This window comes from Pristis pectinata, chromosome 4 (genome assembly GCF_009764475.1).
Source record: "Pristis pectinata isolate sPriPec2 chromosome 4, sPriPec2.1.pri, whole genome shotgun sequence".
Lineage (NCBI taxonomy): Eukaryota > Metazoa > Chordata > Chondrichthyes > Rhinopristiformes > Pristidae > Pristis > Pristis pectinata.
In genome coordinates this window covers 108,144,581-108,161,860 of record NC_067408.1, presented here as the reverse complement: position 1 = coordinate 108,161,860, position 17,280 = coordinate 108,144,581, and the positions used below count along the sequence as shown (strand labels likewise).

Genomic DNA, 17,280 nt, shown 5'->3' with positions numbered 1-17,280 from the left:
CTTTATTTTGGGGTAAATGAGTTACATTAAGACAATACAATATGCCATTGTGATTGTTTATAAGATACACAGCTTTCTTTTGCCAGTATCTGGCTGCCCCTCAAAGCATCCAAGGAGTTTGGAAACTGCCTTTTCCATTCCTCTTGCTAGTTTGTGCTGTTCAGCACCAGTAGTTAACAGGAATCTGATGTAACATAGTTCAATTGTGAGGTTTCTCCATGTCTGCTTCACTTTTTATTCTCCACAAGAGTTATCTTTTTCATTGAATGAGACTCATGAAGCACTGACTTGTAGAGTTTAATTTTCCTTTGTGAAAATACACAATACACAAGCTGAGAAAATATAATTCTGTTGATAGAATAATATGAAAACTGTCCAAAGTAACAATGTGAACATGAACACACAACAGTATTCAATTGTAGTGGCATGATTGTGCACCATGACAGTGATTTACAACGCAAAAAAAAAGTAACATTTGGCTGTATATTGTATAGTTTGGCCTTGGAGATCCACACATAAACAACGATAATTCTGGAGTCTCGCAAAGATTTGATTCTTCGACTTATGTCCATATCGCACACATTTAGTAGAGCAAGGGGTTTGGCTTAACCTCTGTAGATGCAGTATTCATGTTAATTGCTAAAAGTTACATTTTAAGATCTTTGCACACAAATTGTTCTAACAAAGCTTACAGCAGCAATATTTCTAGTAATTTAAGACAATCCCTACCCGTCAAGATTACATTTTGGTACATAAAGTATCGACTGCAAACTCTAACTGGAGCACCAGAGCAACAGTAGTGAGCGAATGCAAGTCTGAGCAAACCCTCTCTCTATCCCTCGCCCTCATTGTTGATTTTAACTGCTCTGTTTCAAGAAGTCCCACACAGGCCAGGTGCCTTTCAATGAGGAGAGAAATATTGGAGAGGAAACCCTCCCTGAAGTAATCAGTTTCTTTCATCTGCGATGGTTGCCATTAACAACATGATAGAAACCTGGGATTACGCTCCTTGCTTCCTCTTGGACCACCACGCGTTGTATGGCCAGGTACACCAAGGGGAAATAGAGAATAAATATCCTCTTCAGGATGTTGACTTAAGCTGTACACCACTAAACATCTGCCCATTGATGCACATCTTTGAAATAAGTTATCAGTGTAAAGTATGATATAAAGTGGCTGTATCCCTATAACCAAGTTACTGCAATGATTCTAAATGCACAATAAAAGGGATTGCATGTTTTAATCCAACAAGCTTTGTGGAAAAACGATAAATAGAGTTCCAATCAAACAAGGATTACAAATATTGTTTCTTGTCTTCTAACATTTGGAATATACATGTGAATTTATATTTTTAAAAATAGGCTGAGAAATTCTTGGACATATAGCTAGTTAAATGGTAAAGAACAAGACAAACCATGAAGGCACAGCCCAAACTCTCCCATTTCCAAGAGTGTTTGGTCTTGTTCTCACAATTATGAAAAATACAGTGGCTTTAAAACATGCAATTACCCAACAAAGTCTGTATGACATTCATTAGTATAAAAGGAAAATTCTTTATAAAAAAATTATAACAATAGGCAGGTTATAACAACAAGTAGCATAGAAATAAAAATTATACAACGGAATTTATGCTGGTTTGAAAGTTTTGAATTGCATTCTCAAAGTGCAGCTTCCAGTTTAAAAACTCTCAGAGTCTTTCTGCATAATTTGTTCCTCAATAAGATGTGAACATTTTAAGCGTTTTATATAAATACTACAGTTACATTTCCAACTAATCTATTTTTGTTACAGACATCATTATCCAAATCCAACTATAACAATACTATTACCTTGACAACAAAAGTGCATAAAGAGCTGAACAACTTGACCAGCAGGACAGTGTTCACATTCTAAAAGCAACACTGGTAACAGCTTCTGTTAGTTAAAAGTAACTGAACACAATTGTTGCAATAAAGTAGGGCAGCATAGAACAACCACGTTACCAAGCCAAGCCACACTGCAAAAGCTTGAACTCTTGAGGTTTAGAATTGGTTGCACAGTGTAGGGCTCTCACCAAGTTGCCAAGTATTATATTAGTTTTCCAAAATTAATCTGCATGAAAGCACGGCACAGGATTCTAACTATGATCTTTGAGAAGCTAAGGCCAATTCATCATATTGCTTTCCCCTTTGCAAATGTGTACGCTGCACCTATATGTTTTTATCTCAAAGCTGCCGATGTGTAACTACTAATTTCACAATTTCTTTCCTGTAGACACAGGCTTGTAACTGAATAAGCAGACATTTTAGGTTTTTAGGTTTACAGAACTCAGTAAGACATGGATGTCCTGTTTAAAAAAAATGTGCAGAACCTAAATAGTCCTGAAATTCTTCACTTGGGGGTTTGCTTGAAAAAGAAGAAAAAACTAATCCATTTTAACTGAGCCCTTCAGAAAGTTAGAATCACATGGCAGAGAACAGGCCCTTCAGTCTACCACATCCATGCTGACCATCGTCCACACTAATCCCATTTACCAGCACTAGATCCACAGCCAAGGTGATTTAAGTGCTCGTCCAGATGCCTCTTAAATGTTGCAAGAGTACTTGCTTCCACCCCATTCCAGATTACAGTCACCCTCTGGGTGAAAGGAATTCTTCATTAGTTCCCCTCTAAACCTGTCACTTCTCACTTTAAACCTAGGCTATGTGGCCTTAAATACCTCTGTCACGGGAAAAGATTTCTTTCTATCTACCCTACGTCTATCCTTCTCATAATTTTGTATAACTCTCTCAGGATCCTCCTCAGCATAGATGATTAGACCAAATCTGCTATTGATCTCAGCAGATGAGATTCAACAAGCCCATTGGAATCTGTGAGATGGGACTAAGAGCAGAATATTTTAAAGAAGGACTTCTTCAAAATAATCCCAACATTGACCATAAATATGGAAGAGCAGCAAGAAGCTTTCACGTTTACCAATCAGTGTTTGACAGTAGATTAAAGAAATAATTCAGACTGATTGGGTAGGAGGCATATAAATTCCCACTTAACAATCTGAGAAAATCATTTAAGAATTGACTTGTGTAAAACATTGGGAAATGTGTGCATTCTTTTGCACAATCCTTCATCAATAGAAGAAATCATATAATACAGTAATAATGTAGCTAAATTAATGGGAACAGCATCCAGGTTCCACAAAATTAAATCAGTGCAAACTAGTACCTTACCATAAGGGCAAAAGAATAGTTCTGCTGTAAATGCAAGTGATATTTTTTTAATGTGTAAAAAGTCAAAATATTATTAATCCTTTAATGCTAAGATAGTTTCTATAGTTAACTAGTAAGTTAACTCAGACTTGGCTCGCTAGTTATTCATAATAATAATAATCTAGAAAGGACATGGCTCATTTTCCACATCTTATGCTGTTTTTGTTTCTAAATTCAAAGTGCAATCTGATCACCATATTTTACACTGTGAATTAAGGTCACACAAACAAGTAATGGGAACAGTAATATCAGAATCTAGTACTGGTACAAGATTGCAAATGAAGCCAATTAAGCAACAGTAAAGAACTTTGAAGTTGCTGAATTGCAACGAGTGGTTCCAGAAAGGTGTACTTAGTTCCTTGAAACAGTTTGTCTTTGCAAATGAGAATTTACTAGTAAACAATTAGTACATTTTGCTAATATTGGAACTGTCACTAATATTATTTTAAAAAGTATGGCTTTGAATCAAAAAACAAAATTATCGCCCTAAAAATACAGCAGGAATTAATTTTGTTAGTGCCTGTTTTCAAATCAACACAGAATGGACCCCTCCAGTGTTGTAAATATTCTCTTTTTAAAAAAAGGGTTAATCAGCCAGTAATATGCTTAACATAAAAAAATCTGGTAACAAAATGTACTGTAAAAAGAAACAGTAAACTGGAATATTAACTGAAGCCTTCCTTACATACATGCATATGAAATAAGAACGAGTTAGTCTACATTTTTGATGTTTAAATGAACCCTAAAATGTAGTTAATGTGTATTTTTCTGCTTTAATGTTTGCATGAAATATCATAAATTCATTCAAACAGAGCTTTTAAAACCTAATATATCATTTACTGAACACCTAATCTAAGAATTAGTGTCATATTTCATTACACTAGTTATGAGCACAAGTGATGTGTCCAGATTACAACTGATACTAAGAAATCAAACATACTGAACTTTTCAGGCAACTTAGTGAAATATTTAAAAGAATGATCTTAAACCCTAATTCTGCAAACTTTGATGAGTCAATCCATTCAAAGGCTTTAGTTTAAATGACAGGTTGTTCATTGTGTTTTTGAATGACTACCAACAGCGAATAAACAATGGCAGCTTGAAGTGGACTTTAGCCAAATTTCACAGTTCATTAACATATACATAATATGGAAACAGTTCAGCAGCAACAAACAAGCTAATAATTCTTACTTGAGAAAGCTTCCAGTGTATAATCGGGCTGTACATTAAATCAGCTAAGATTACAGGTAGATCACTCTCCCTTCAGCCTGGTATCTCACCTCTCTTTGGTGCTTCAACAGTCTGAGGAGAAACCTGCCCTCTGAACAGCCCATTAGAAAGGTCAGAGGTGGACGTTCAAACCTTCAGTTTCTAAAGAAACTCTCTGCTTGATGCGAGAGAGAGAGAGAGAGAGAGAGAGACTTACAAAAGTATTTTAACCTCTTAACACAATAAACAATTTTACATTATTCTCATGACAATCACCAGATCAAGAACTCTCCTTTATATGTTCCATCGTAGTCAAATCTGCACTTGGATATTTGTTAGGAAACATTTTTTCTAAAGTGATTTATAATAATTTATGACTCTCTATCTTGGCACCTTATTTTTAAAATGCTGCTCCTAAAATGTTATAACCAAGCACACGGAGGAAAGTGATTAACTTTATTTAATGAAGTGCACCCAGAATGCATGTTTCACTCCGTCAACCAAAGGAAGCCACCTGAAATGCAGCTTGGCTTCTGTAATAAGCCACTATAAAAATTTGTGCAAGTCAGTAAAACGTTCACCATACAATCGAATCAGCTCCATTCAGAACCACTGATCAACGTTTGGAAAGTCAAGCCCTGCGTCGCTTATCGTCACATAGTCTGAAAAACTGAAAGTGGAATGTAAAGATATGAAAGCTTTGCACTGACAAATGGAGGTGGCATCTACAAACTCTAATTTCACGTTTTTCTATGTCGAATACAAAACAGTAAACAAAGAATGCTCCGTGCATTCTGCACATTGGAAATTGCAGCAGTCCTAGCTTTCGCAGGTACTCGATTCGTTCACCATTAGTGGCATCTCAATGTACAGAAATACATATATTACCCTTATGTTTCATCAAAGAGTTGGAGATCTAGCCGGACCACTATCTCACCAGTGGGGACTTCATGCAGCAAGAGGCGCTTTGTAACAGGACCTTTGGAGCCCTGATCTTTTTTGATATCCGCAATGCGAATTTCGGTGCGGCCCAGAAAATCTATACAGAGGGAAAGGAGATGGTTACAGTAAATCCTTAAACAGGTGAAGCAGTGAAGGCAAGAGAAAGAACGCGCTTTATCTTGGAGCCGATAGAGTTCTGTTGCAAGATGGGGAATTGCGGCAGTTAATCTGCACACAGAAATAAACTGCAATGTATAGATAGGGCGAAGGACTTAATTCTCTCTCAACAGAGTTAAGAGTTGGGGAGGTTTGAAAGCGCAGAAGTTGAGAGAGTATTTCCCCTTGGTATTGGTTTTGCTTTATTATTGTCACATGTACCGAGATACAGTGAAAAACTTAGCCATCCATACAGATCGCTTAAAAACATAAGTACTTAGAGGTAGTACAAAGGAAAAACAATAACAGAATGCAGAATATGGTGCTACAGTTACAGAGAAATGCAGTGCAGGCAGACAAGAAGGTGCAAGGGCCATGACGAGGTGGATTGTGAGGTTAAGAGTTCATCTTTAACGTACAAGAGGTCCGTTCAAGAGTTTAACAGTGGGATTGAAGCCGTCCTTGAGCTTGTGGAAATATATAGATCTGTAAGCACAGTCAGAATATGGGGCCATCCATTTCAAACAGCAGTGGGCTGGAACTTCTTTTCTCCCCTACCCTGGGGGAAAGACTGTTACCGTCCACCTGATCTATGCCTCAAATAATTTTAAACATTTCTATAAGGTCGCCCCTCATTCCCCTCCATTTCAAGGAATAAAGACCTAGCCTGGCCAACCTCTCCCTATAACTCAGGCCCTCTAATCCTGGCAACATCCTTGTAGAGATCAGACTTCCTGTATTTCCCTCATGTAATCGAGCAGGGATGATAGGGCAGGGAGTTGTGAATCCTTGGAATTCTCTATCCTAAAGAACTGAGGAGGCTGAGACACTGAATATGTTCTAGGCGGAGACAGATTCTTGGGCAAGGGTTATGGCGAATATACAGGAAGGTGGAGTTGCAGCCAAGATCAGATCGGCTATGATCTGATTGAAACGACAAGGGAGGAAGGGCTGTACGGCACACTCCTGCTCCCACCTTCTGATACTGTGCACAATTTATTTATGTGTGGTCAAACATTGTCTCACATCTCCAAAATGAGGCCGTGAATCTTGCAGAGGCAAATGCCTCCAAACAGCAGCTGATGAGGTTCTGTGGGTGATTCACAAGTTCACATCATTCTGCGCTGCAGACAACATATAATGTTTATTCCAACCTTCATATTAACCTGCACATACCAGAATCTGAGTGTTCTGACTCAGCATTTGTTCACTGATGAATCAATAACACTAAATAACCAACAGGTGATTGCATCTGAAAGAAGAGGGCGAATAAGAAACTAAGCAGAGATAAAAAGAAACATCTGAGGCCAAATAAATTTATTTTAGGATTTATAGGCTGCTATGGGCACAGCACAAAGTTTGGACAATTTTATCAGGGGAGAAAATTAAGGCACAATTGAACAGATTGGATTTCTTTATGATCAAATCCAAGCGATGATTTGCCATTATCAATTAATGTCAAGTGAATGTTCTCCGTGGAGAGTAATTTGGTAAGTTGGGACTTAGTGAGCAGTAGTAACCTGTAAATCATTTACTCACACTGTGAGGCCTCGACATTGGCAGTGACAGAAATGAGGATAAATGTACTGACTTTCTTGGGATTAGTTTCCAGAACAGGGACAATATCATCCCTGCTCGATTACATGAGGGAAACATAGGAAGTTTGATCTCTACAAGGATATTGTCAGGACTAGAGGGCCTGAGTTATAGGGAGAGGTTGGCCAGGCTAGGTCTTTATTCCGTGGAACGTAGGAGAATGAAGGGCAACCTTATAGAAGTGTTTAAAATTATTTGAGGCATAGATAAGGTGGATGGTAACAGTCTTTTCCCCAGGGTAGGGGAGTCCAAAACTAGGGGGCATAGGTTTAGGGTGAGAAGGGAAAGATTTAAAAGGGACCTGAGGGGCAACCTTTTCATGCAGAGGGTGGTGAGTATATGGAACGAGTTGCCAGAGGAATTGGGTGAGGCAGGTACAATAGTATAATTTAAGAAGCACTTGGATAGGTACATGGAGGGGCGGGGCTTAGAGGGATATGGGCCGAACGCAGGGAATTGGGACTAGCGGGTGTGCACTGTGGTCGGCATGGACTGGTTGGGCCGTAGGGCCTGTATCCGTGCTGTATTGCTCTATGACTCTACAAGAGGAGCTTACTTAAAACTAGATTTGCACCCGAGTCTGAATTAATATTGAACAAAGGACAGCAGAGTGGTGGTGCGGATAGTGCAGCTACCTCACAGATCCAGCAACCCCGGTTCAATTCTATCGTCCAGTACAGTGTGGACTTTGCGCAGACTCCATGACTGAGTGGGTTTCCTCCCACATCCCAAAGGCGTGCTGGTTGATAGGTTAATTGGTGACTGTAAATTGTTCCTAGTGTGGGTGGTTGGCAGGAGAATCAGTGGGGCATTACTGGCACGTGTGAGAGCATAGATGGCAGTGAGGTAAGTGGGGGAATGGGAATGATAGTCATAAGAAAATTTATAAGAATGGAAACAAACTATCCTTACCATCTGGTGAGAACTGGTCACGTTCAAATACAGTAATGCAAAGTACATCCTGTTCTAAGTCTTTGATGAAGAATTGACAATTCGAATTCCACTTGGGATTCAGAGTATCTTGAATGGTTTTGGTGATGTGGCACTGAGAACCCATGGTCACTTCACAGTAAGGATTACTTTTTCCTGAAAGGAAAAAAATATCAAAACTATTAACTTCATTAAAAGTTTTAACGGCTATAAGTTATTCCACTTCCCAGCTTTCTTGGTGATAATCACCGTGATCATCTGCTGAAGAGATCTGTTGGGAGTTACATTTTCAGGTGGCACTGTAGTAAAAAAACTAGTTGTCAAGAGTTCTGGATCATTGATTTAGAGACACAAGCTCAAGTCACATCATGACAATGGGAGAATTTAAAGTAATGAAATGAACATGAAATTAAAGTCAGTCTCATTCATGGTAACAAAGTTGCTGGATCACTGTAGAAATCCATCTGGTTCATGTATGTCCTCCGGGAAGAAAAATCATCCTCCCCCACTCTGGTCTATACACGCCTCCAAACCAACCACGTAACTCTTAACTACCTCGTCTGTTCAGGGACAACGCCAGTGATTCCACATCCCCTGAACATATAAATTAAAAGACTGACCTTGGTTCTTGCAGTCAAACTGTCTTAATTTTAACTTTTTCTGAGAAGATTTTTTTTAGTGTGGTTTTAAATACTGCTTGATGTTATCAGCACGTGGAATGTGACAATCCTAGGACACTGACAACTGCACTGTCAGCTTTATAAATCATTATTTTGTTTCATGGTAACACACAGTGGTACATTTTAAAATCTAAACTCAGGTAGTGCATGACTAATAATTAAACACTGAGGGAATATCAGAGCAGGAACTAATCTTTCATTGCACATCTTCCTGCAGAAGAATTGATTGCAAAGCTAATCCCTTAATGTTGAGAAATCAATTTATTCAAACCTGATCAAATATCTAATCTGGATCGTTAATGGCCTATTAATAGAGGTGATCCATACTGTAAAGCTCCACCATTTTGTTGTTGGTTATACGTACTCCAGCCTTTTAATCCCCTCTGTCCATCCATTCGCTGTGTACTTTAACATCCTCACTCCCACTCTAAATGCCTCTCTCTCTTAAAATTTCAATTAGATCTTCCATGAAGGGCTGCTAGGGAAAAGTGATGCTTCAGTTCATGGCCCAACATTTGAAGAACTTTTTAATTTTTAGTTTAGAAACTGAACACAATATTCTAAACAAGTTTTCATGCAAATTAATTCATACTCTCAGTCCTTTATTCCTACTTCTCCTGACTAGAAATCTGCTAGCAGTCCCTTTCTGTCCTGTCTATGCAGGGTCAAGAAGTGAAATCTGCTGCTCCAACTAGAACTCATCCTGTTCCTCACCTGTTCAGCATCAGTCAATGTAAGAACAGGGACGATTTCAATGTACGTACATGTTGACTACACTCAGCTCGTCTGGTTTTGACCTAGCAGCCTGCTTGATAGGCACCCAATGACAACCATTCACTCAGTCCACCACCGACGACGCACAGTTGCAGCGGTTTGTACAGGAGGCACTGCAGCCCTTCACCAAGACTCCTTAGACAGCATCTTCCAAACTTATGTCCTCTACCAGCTAGAAAGACAAGGGTAGCGAAAGCATGGGGAATACCGGCACCTGAAAGTTACCCTCCAAGCCACACACCATCCTGACTTGGAAATCTATCGCCGTTCCTTCACTGTCGCTGGGTCAAAATCCTGGAACTCTCTCCCTAACAGCACTGTGGGTGTACCCACACCTCAGTGACTGTAGTGGTTCAAGAAGGCAGCTCACCACCACCTCCTCAAGGGCCACTAGGGATGGGCAATTAAATGCTGGCTCAGCTCGTGAAGCCCTCATTCCTTGAATGAATTTGTATATAAAAAAGAGAGAGATTGAATGACACAGGTGGTGCTGTTACCAACTGAGGGAGGATGCTAAGACTTGTTAACCGCAGCCAATCTGTCTGAAGATGATAAATAGAAAGATGAAGATCAGGCAAGAGAGGGGGAGAAACAATGGTGGAACTCTCACAGAGGCCCCTACTGGAATGAAGCCACAACTTTGTGAGCTTCTGTGGCTCTTCCATTGGGGATCTGTCATATAGGCCAGAGAACGTCATGGAGACTCACCCCTTCTCTACAACGACAGCTACACTTCACTATTCTATCAGATTCCTGTCTGAATTAAAGTCATGGGCTTTTATTGACTGGGAATAAATTGGTACGTTGCTTGAACTACTAGACCGTTGTTTGCACAAATCAATCTGTAGAGGGTATGACTCTAAAATGGAAGATTAAAATTCATCTATCTCCTGCATCTTGGATGAATTTTGTCAGTTCCTGGCTGTCAGACAGCATTCAGTTGTATAGCAGTTCTAAGAATTCAAATCAATTCATCCAGCTGACTTCTTCCTCTGGAGATTGCTGATTAACTCAGAAGTATATCAATAAAGCCAGTAATTCTTACCATTGGATCTACATGCTTTCAGTTCTATACCTTCAACTATATTCACCATCAGCCTTCCAATGCCTGTAGCCCTTTGGGAACGAACTGTGAAGAAGAAGAGAATAAGTTTAGAAGTGGGGGCTGCTGTTGAAGAAACTTCACTTTCTGAGTATGTCGACGGCAACCTTATGTACCCAAGTAAGCTTTTTCCCGCTTCTTCTTTTCAGTCTCTATGTACAGTTCTGAAGCAGCTTTAATTTTTTGTACCCAAGCAGTTCTGTTGAAAGAAAAAAAAACAAAGATTAAATGACAGATGAAAGATAACGTGATGGCCTTTCATTTCTGTGATAAGGTTCAAATCTAGATAAAACAGATGGATTAAATAGCTGTTCTAGGAATCTGCACTCTGATTTCTAAATGGCAATGAAGTCCAGCACATAATCATCCTTAACTTAGCTCTAATGTGCAACATCACTCTGGAAGGCTGATGACAGTAGTAATGCAGTGCAATCATATGAGATTGGGGCTGAAGCATATTGCTGGGTCGGAACAGAGAGAATTTTAATCTGCTTCTGAGAGTGTGTAATTGTGACTGTGTTAATGAAATTACAAAGTTCCATCCCCCTAACATCCTTTATGCTGAAGAATACAAAATCAAAAATGTATGTTACGCTGATTTGAAAGAATGTGAGGGCAATGAAACAGAAAATACAGTACGATCTGTTTCTCAAAGACAAATTGGGGAAAGGATCTCCTCCATTAGAACTGAAATGGTGACACAACCTTCTCAGCTGCCTGACTGGGCCCAGAAACAAATTCTTACATTCTCTGCTAGAATGCCAAATTTGCACTTGTCCTTTTTACCTTCATAGAGATCCATAAAGGACTGTGACATAAATGACTCAAAGCTTTTCTTTACCTGAAAAAAGCGCGTTATGCGATTACAATTCTTTGGCATTACCTGACAGTTTCCCCACATGCCTAGTCTCAGTATTTTCCTGCAATATTTACTGTATGGCTAAAACCTCCAATTAATCCATAATATTTTTGAGATTCAAACTCCAGATGAATCTCAGCAGAACTGTAATTAGCATATCATCTTTCCAGTCACAGGTCTGAATCAAAGCACATATTTATAAGGATGTAACCTGTAACTAGAACCTCTTAATGTGTTCTTCTTTTCATTAAACAGAGTGCTTTGCTTGCTATGGACTACTTCTATAAAAAGACAAGTGAGGGTGACAAGAGTCTCAAGGCTGTACAAGTAGTGAAAATATTTCTAAATTCCAGTGGTGTTATCCCAAAAAGTAAAATTGGGAAAAGAATTACTCAAAATTAGAGAATTATAATTAAATCAATTAAATGGAATGGTACAAAACTTACTGCAAAACAATCTAGGTAAAAGTAGAATGTATCAGCCATACTTTGTTTAGACTACGAGCTTGTGCGAGTGAGTCAACGAGTATGGGAGAGAGCAGGAAAGTAGTGCCAAGGTCAAAATTGGATTAGCCTTGGTCTCATTGAATGGTGGAGCAGACGTGAGGGGCTAAATGACCCATTTCTCTCCTGTTCCTAATTACTTGTTGTACCTACATACTAGCCTTTTGCAAGTTGTACACGAGGACACTGAGATCCTTCTACATCTCAGAGCCCTGTAATCTTTCACCATTTAGATAATGTTTTTTTTTACATTTCCTGCCAAAATGTACAAAATCACATTTTCCCACATTATACTCCATTTGCCAGATCTTTGTACTCTCACTTAACCTATCATAGAGTCATAAAGTAATACAGCACAGGAACAGGCCCTTCAGCCCAACTGGTCCATGCTGACCAAGATGCCCATCGAAGCTAGCCTCGCTTGCCTACAGCTGGCCCTATCCTTCCAAGCCTTTCCTATCCATGTACCTGTCCAAGTGTCTTTTAAATGTTGTTATTGTACCTGCCTCAACCACTTCCGTTGGCAGATTGTTGCATTAATGCACCACCACCATGTGAAAAAGTTGCCCCTCAAGTCCCTTTTAAATCTTTCCCCTCTCACCTTAAACCTATGCCCTCAAGTTTTTGATTCCCTTTTCCTGGGAAAAGGACCTAGTGCATTCACCCTCTCTACGCCCCTCATGATCTTATACAATCTTATAAGATAAGATAAGATTTCTTTATTAGTCACATGTACATTGAAACACACAGTGAAATACATCTTTTGCGTAGAGTGTTCTGGGGGCAGCCCACAAGTGTCACCACGCTTCCGGCGCCAACATAGCATGCCCACAACTTCCTAACCCGTATGTCTTTGGAATGTGGGAGGAAACCGGAGCACCCGGAGGAAACCCACGCAGACACGGGGAGAACATACAAATTCCATACAGACAGTGGCTGGAATTGAACCCAGGTCACTGGTGCTGTAATAATGTTACGCTAACCGCTACACTACTGTGCCTGTCCCTACACTACTGTGCCTGCTTATCTATGAAGATCCCTTTGTACCTTCCTTATGTCCTCTTCATAAATTACTTTCCTACCTATCTTTGGATCATCAGCAAATAAAGCAACTATATCTTTGGTCCCTTCATCCTAGCCCTTTATACAAATGGTAAAAAAGTGGAAGACCCAGCACCAAGCCCTGCGGCATGCCACTTGTTACATGTTGCCAAACAGAAAAAGACCCATTTATGCTTACTTGGTTTCCTGTCAGCCAGCTAATCTTCCACTCTCACCAAAATGTTACCCCCTACACTACGAGCTTTTACTTTCCACTACAAGGTTTGATGCACCACCTTCCCAAATGCTTTCTGGAATACTACATCTCAAGGCTTCCCTTGACCTCAACAGTCAAACCAAACAATATGCTGAACAGAGATAAATTCAAAATTAATCCAGAAAAATTATAAGCCTCCAGTGGGTGATCTCTCAATGGACAGGCTCCTGAATGAGATGGAGACTGCAGATGCTGGAATTTGGAGAAAAAAGCAAATTGCTGGAGGAACTCAGCGGGTCAGGCAGCATCTGTGGAGGGAAGTGGACAGTCAACGTTTCAGGTCGACAGTCGACCCACGGGGTTCCTCCAGTATTTTGTTCAGTTCTCCCTAAGGAGACAGTAGGAGTGAATGGTTTTGATTTATGCAAATTTAACAGGATGGATTTCCTTCAGAAAGTGATGTTTTGTGGATGCAATACACAAGACTTGGTGCGTGGTAAGTGTAACACTCGGGAGGGACAAACAACACGTCATTCTGTTGACAAATTGATGGATATCAGTTCCTATGATTAGTTAATAACTCTTTTATCATGGGTCAACCAACTTCCTAGTGGATGCAAATGGAGCAAGCCAGGAAGTCTGCAGAGATCTTGAATGGAGATAGAGTCCCAGACTGTAGTCAGGCACGTACTGCAGGGAAGCAGCAAGCTGGGTTGAATTGACTATTCTAGTTTCCTGAAGCCAAGTGACTTACACATGTGTATAACAACATAAACACTTCAAAGCACACAGTTTGAATACGTTTCTTTTTTTGCCATTCTGCCAACTGAACAATTAAAACATTGGGAAATGTGCAGTTGGCAGTTTCGCAAGCTATTGAAATTCAAACTGATTATTATCTGATCACACAAGGGAATAGGGAGAGGGAGGAGGAACAGGTGGCACAGTGGTGCAGCTCGTAGAGCTGCTGCCTCACAGGTCCAATGACCTGAGCTCGGTCCTGATCTCCACTGCTGTCTGTGCAGAGTTTGTATGTTCGCCTTGTGACAACATTGGCTGCCTCCGGGTGCTCATGTTTTCTCTCAGATCCCAAAGATGTGCAGGTTAGTAGGTTATCTGATCACTGTAAACTTTCCCTAGTGTGTAAATAAGAGGTAGAATCTGGGGGTGGGAATCGGTGGGGGGGGGGGGGGGGGGAAGGAGATCATGGAAATGTGGGGAGAATAAAATGGGGTAAGGGTAGGATTAGTGCAAGTGGGTGCTTGATGGTGTTAACTGGGTGGGTAAAGGGGCCATTTCTGAGCTGTATGACACCATGACGGACACATTTATCTTCAGTTATGAGCCCACAGCTACTGCAACATGAGATGCTTTGGCCTTGAAATAATTGTGCAGAAATATCAGTTGTTGCATAACTTATAAAATTGAATTTACCAGCTGTAAGTCTGAAAACTTTTAAAAAAGCACAGCATCAAATTGAATAGTTCATGCAGAAGGACTCTACTCTTAGTTAAATATAATAATTAAAAATGCAATTTTTAAAAAACTTATTTCACTACAGTTAGCCAAAACAGAAATCTCCCCTCCCATGTGTTCAAAGGCAACAAAACCAACATTGTAAAAATCTTTCTTGGAGAATAGAGGTTCATCTATCTCCCAGATATTTTTCTCACTTCTCCTTACCCACTGGTTCAAACCTTCTCAGATGTTCCCTTCTGCCTTCGTTCTGAGATCAGTGCTTTCCTTAGATTCTATCCCATCTCCATCCTTGCTGCCTCTTGGCTTACCTCAACCATGAGATCCATCTGCTGTTATCTTGATTCTGTTCTGACTAACTCACATCTCTTCCCAGTGTTAGTTGATGTTTTCAATGGTTCACTCCCTCAGCTGTTGCACATCAACCCCTCTTAAAAATTTGTCATCCCACAAAATACCAGCTTGCAAATTGTCACCTCCTGCCCTTGAAATTTAGTCACCTTGTATCTCTCCATGGCCCAACATCACATTTTGGTTAGAATGTACTCCCGCTGAGCACTTGGGGATGTTTCATTATATTAGAGTAACCCCACAAGTCCAAGTTATCATTGCAAGTCAAGTCGTGGCCTCACTTGCCTTTCATTGATGCTTTCAGCACGAAGTGTGTACACCCTGTCGATGTGGGAGATGTGGAAAATTGGCTCATCACCAGAAGGGTCAGTTGGTAACTTCACCAACACTTCATTCAGAAAGATAGGCTGCAGGAATGAAAAGGTATAAATAAGCAAGCACATTACAAAACTTTTGGTAGCTGCATTGTTCATGTGCGAGTTAATAACAGATCAATAAAATTCTGTACGTCACAGAACAAGTGACCGCTGAGTTCTTTAGATGTGCAGTTTCAAAATGTTACACCCCTGGATATGGTGCTTGTTCTACACATTACACCTGGAATAGTAACTAAGAAAACATATAGGCCACAATTTATAAGCAGCACCCAAAACAAGGGATGGTTCAGCAGACCAGCATGTTGTTGCTCATGTGTTAACATTCCTGCCACTGAAGTACAAGGCAAAGGCCATCTCCAACAAGGAGGATACATAACCACCTACCCTTAACAGACAATGTCTCACTAAGTCTTCTACTATTAACCGTCCCGAAGATCATCAATGACTAGAAATGTAACTGGACCATCCTCCTAAACAGCATGGCTAAAAGAGCAGATAGGAGGCTGCATATCTTCAGCGAGTGACTTATATCAAAGACCCCACCCACCCGGGTCATTCTCTCTTCTCTCCTCTTCCATCAGGTAAAAGATACAGAAGCCTGAAAGTATGGACCACCAGGCTCAAGGACAGCTTCTATCTCACTGTGATAAGACTATTGAATGGTTCCCTAGTGCAATAAGATGGACTCACAACCTACCTCATTATGACCTTACACCTTATTGTCTACCTGCACTACACTTTCTCTGTAGCTATGACACTTTGTACTGTTATTGTTTTTACCTGTACTACCTCAATGCACTCTGTACTAACTCAATGTAACTGCACTGTGTAATGAATTTACCTGTACGATCGGTATGCAAGACAAGTTTTTCACTGCACCTCAGTACAAGTGACAATAATAAACCAATACCAATAACAATATCCTGACATCCCAAGGCCTTTTCACCATCTAAGGTGAGATAAGATACCTTTATTAGTCACATGTACATCGAAACACACAGTGAAATGCATCTTTTGCATAGAGTGTTCTGGGGGCAGCCCGCAAGTGTCGCCACGCTTCCAGCGCCAACATAGCATGCCCACACCTTCCTAATCCGTATGTCTTTGGAATGTAGGAGGAAACCGGAGCACCCGGAGGAAACCCACGCAGACATGGGGAGAACATACAAACTCCTTACAGACAGTGACCAGAATTGAACCTGGGTCGCTAGTGCTGTAATAGTGTTACACTAACTGCTGCACTACCATGCCTGCCCTAGACAACACAAGTCAGGAACAAGATGGAATACTCTCCATTAGGTTAGATGAGTGCACCTCATCAGCTCTTAGGAACCTCAACAGCATCCAGGACAAAGCAGCCTGCTTCATTGACACCCCATTGAGCACCCTAAACATTCATTCCCTCCACCACTGGCCCAGAGTGACTGCAGCGTATATCATTTACAAAATGCACTGCAGTTTCTTGCCCAGTTTACTCCAGAACTAGACCACCCAGCAGGACAAGTCACAGCTGCATGGAAACACCACCACCTGCAGGTCCCCAAGTTGTACAACAATCTGATTTGGAAATATTTTGCCAGTCCTTCATCATTATTGGCTCTGAATCCTAGAACTCCCTACCCTACAGAGCTGCGGGAGAACCTTAACCAGAAGGACTGCAGCGAATCAAAAGATGGCTCACCACCACTTGCTCAAGGGCAATTAAGGATGGGCAATAAATGCTGATGATGAAAATTATATAAAAACAAATGAGGCCTGGATCTCATTTAGATGCCACAAATGAGTTGCAGCAGTAGGTGGGGTTCACACACAGATCACTCGT

At 40.4% G+C, this 17,280-nt stretch overlaps 1 protein-coding gene across 1 annotated transcript in view; it reads right to left on the bottom strand.

Moving 5' to 3' along the window:
- Nucleotides 1-17,280, bottom strand: part of itsn1 (intersectin 1 (SH3 domain protein)) — a 230,712-nt gene continuing 213,432 nt past the window's right edge. Inside the window, 5 exon segments of the mRNA XM_052015098.1 lie at nucleotides 1-5,493; nucleotides 8,061-8,234; nucleotides 10,578-10,661; nucleotides 10,751-10,833; nucleotides 15,367-15,488. Of these exon segments, the coding sequence (XP_051871058.1) occupies nucleotides 5,345-5,493; nucleotides 8,061-8,234; nucleotides 10,578-10,661; nucleotides 10,751-10,833; nucleotides 15,367-15,488 (612 nt within the window). The 3' untranslated portion in view covers nucleotides 1-5,344.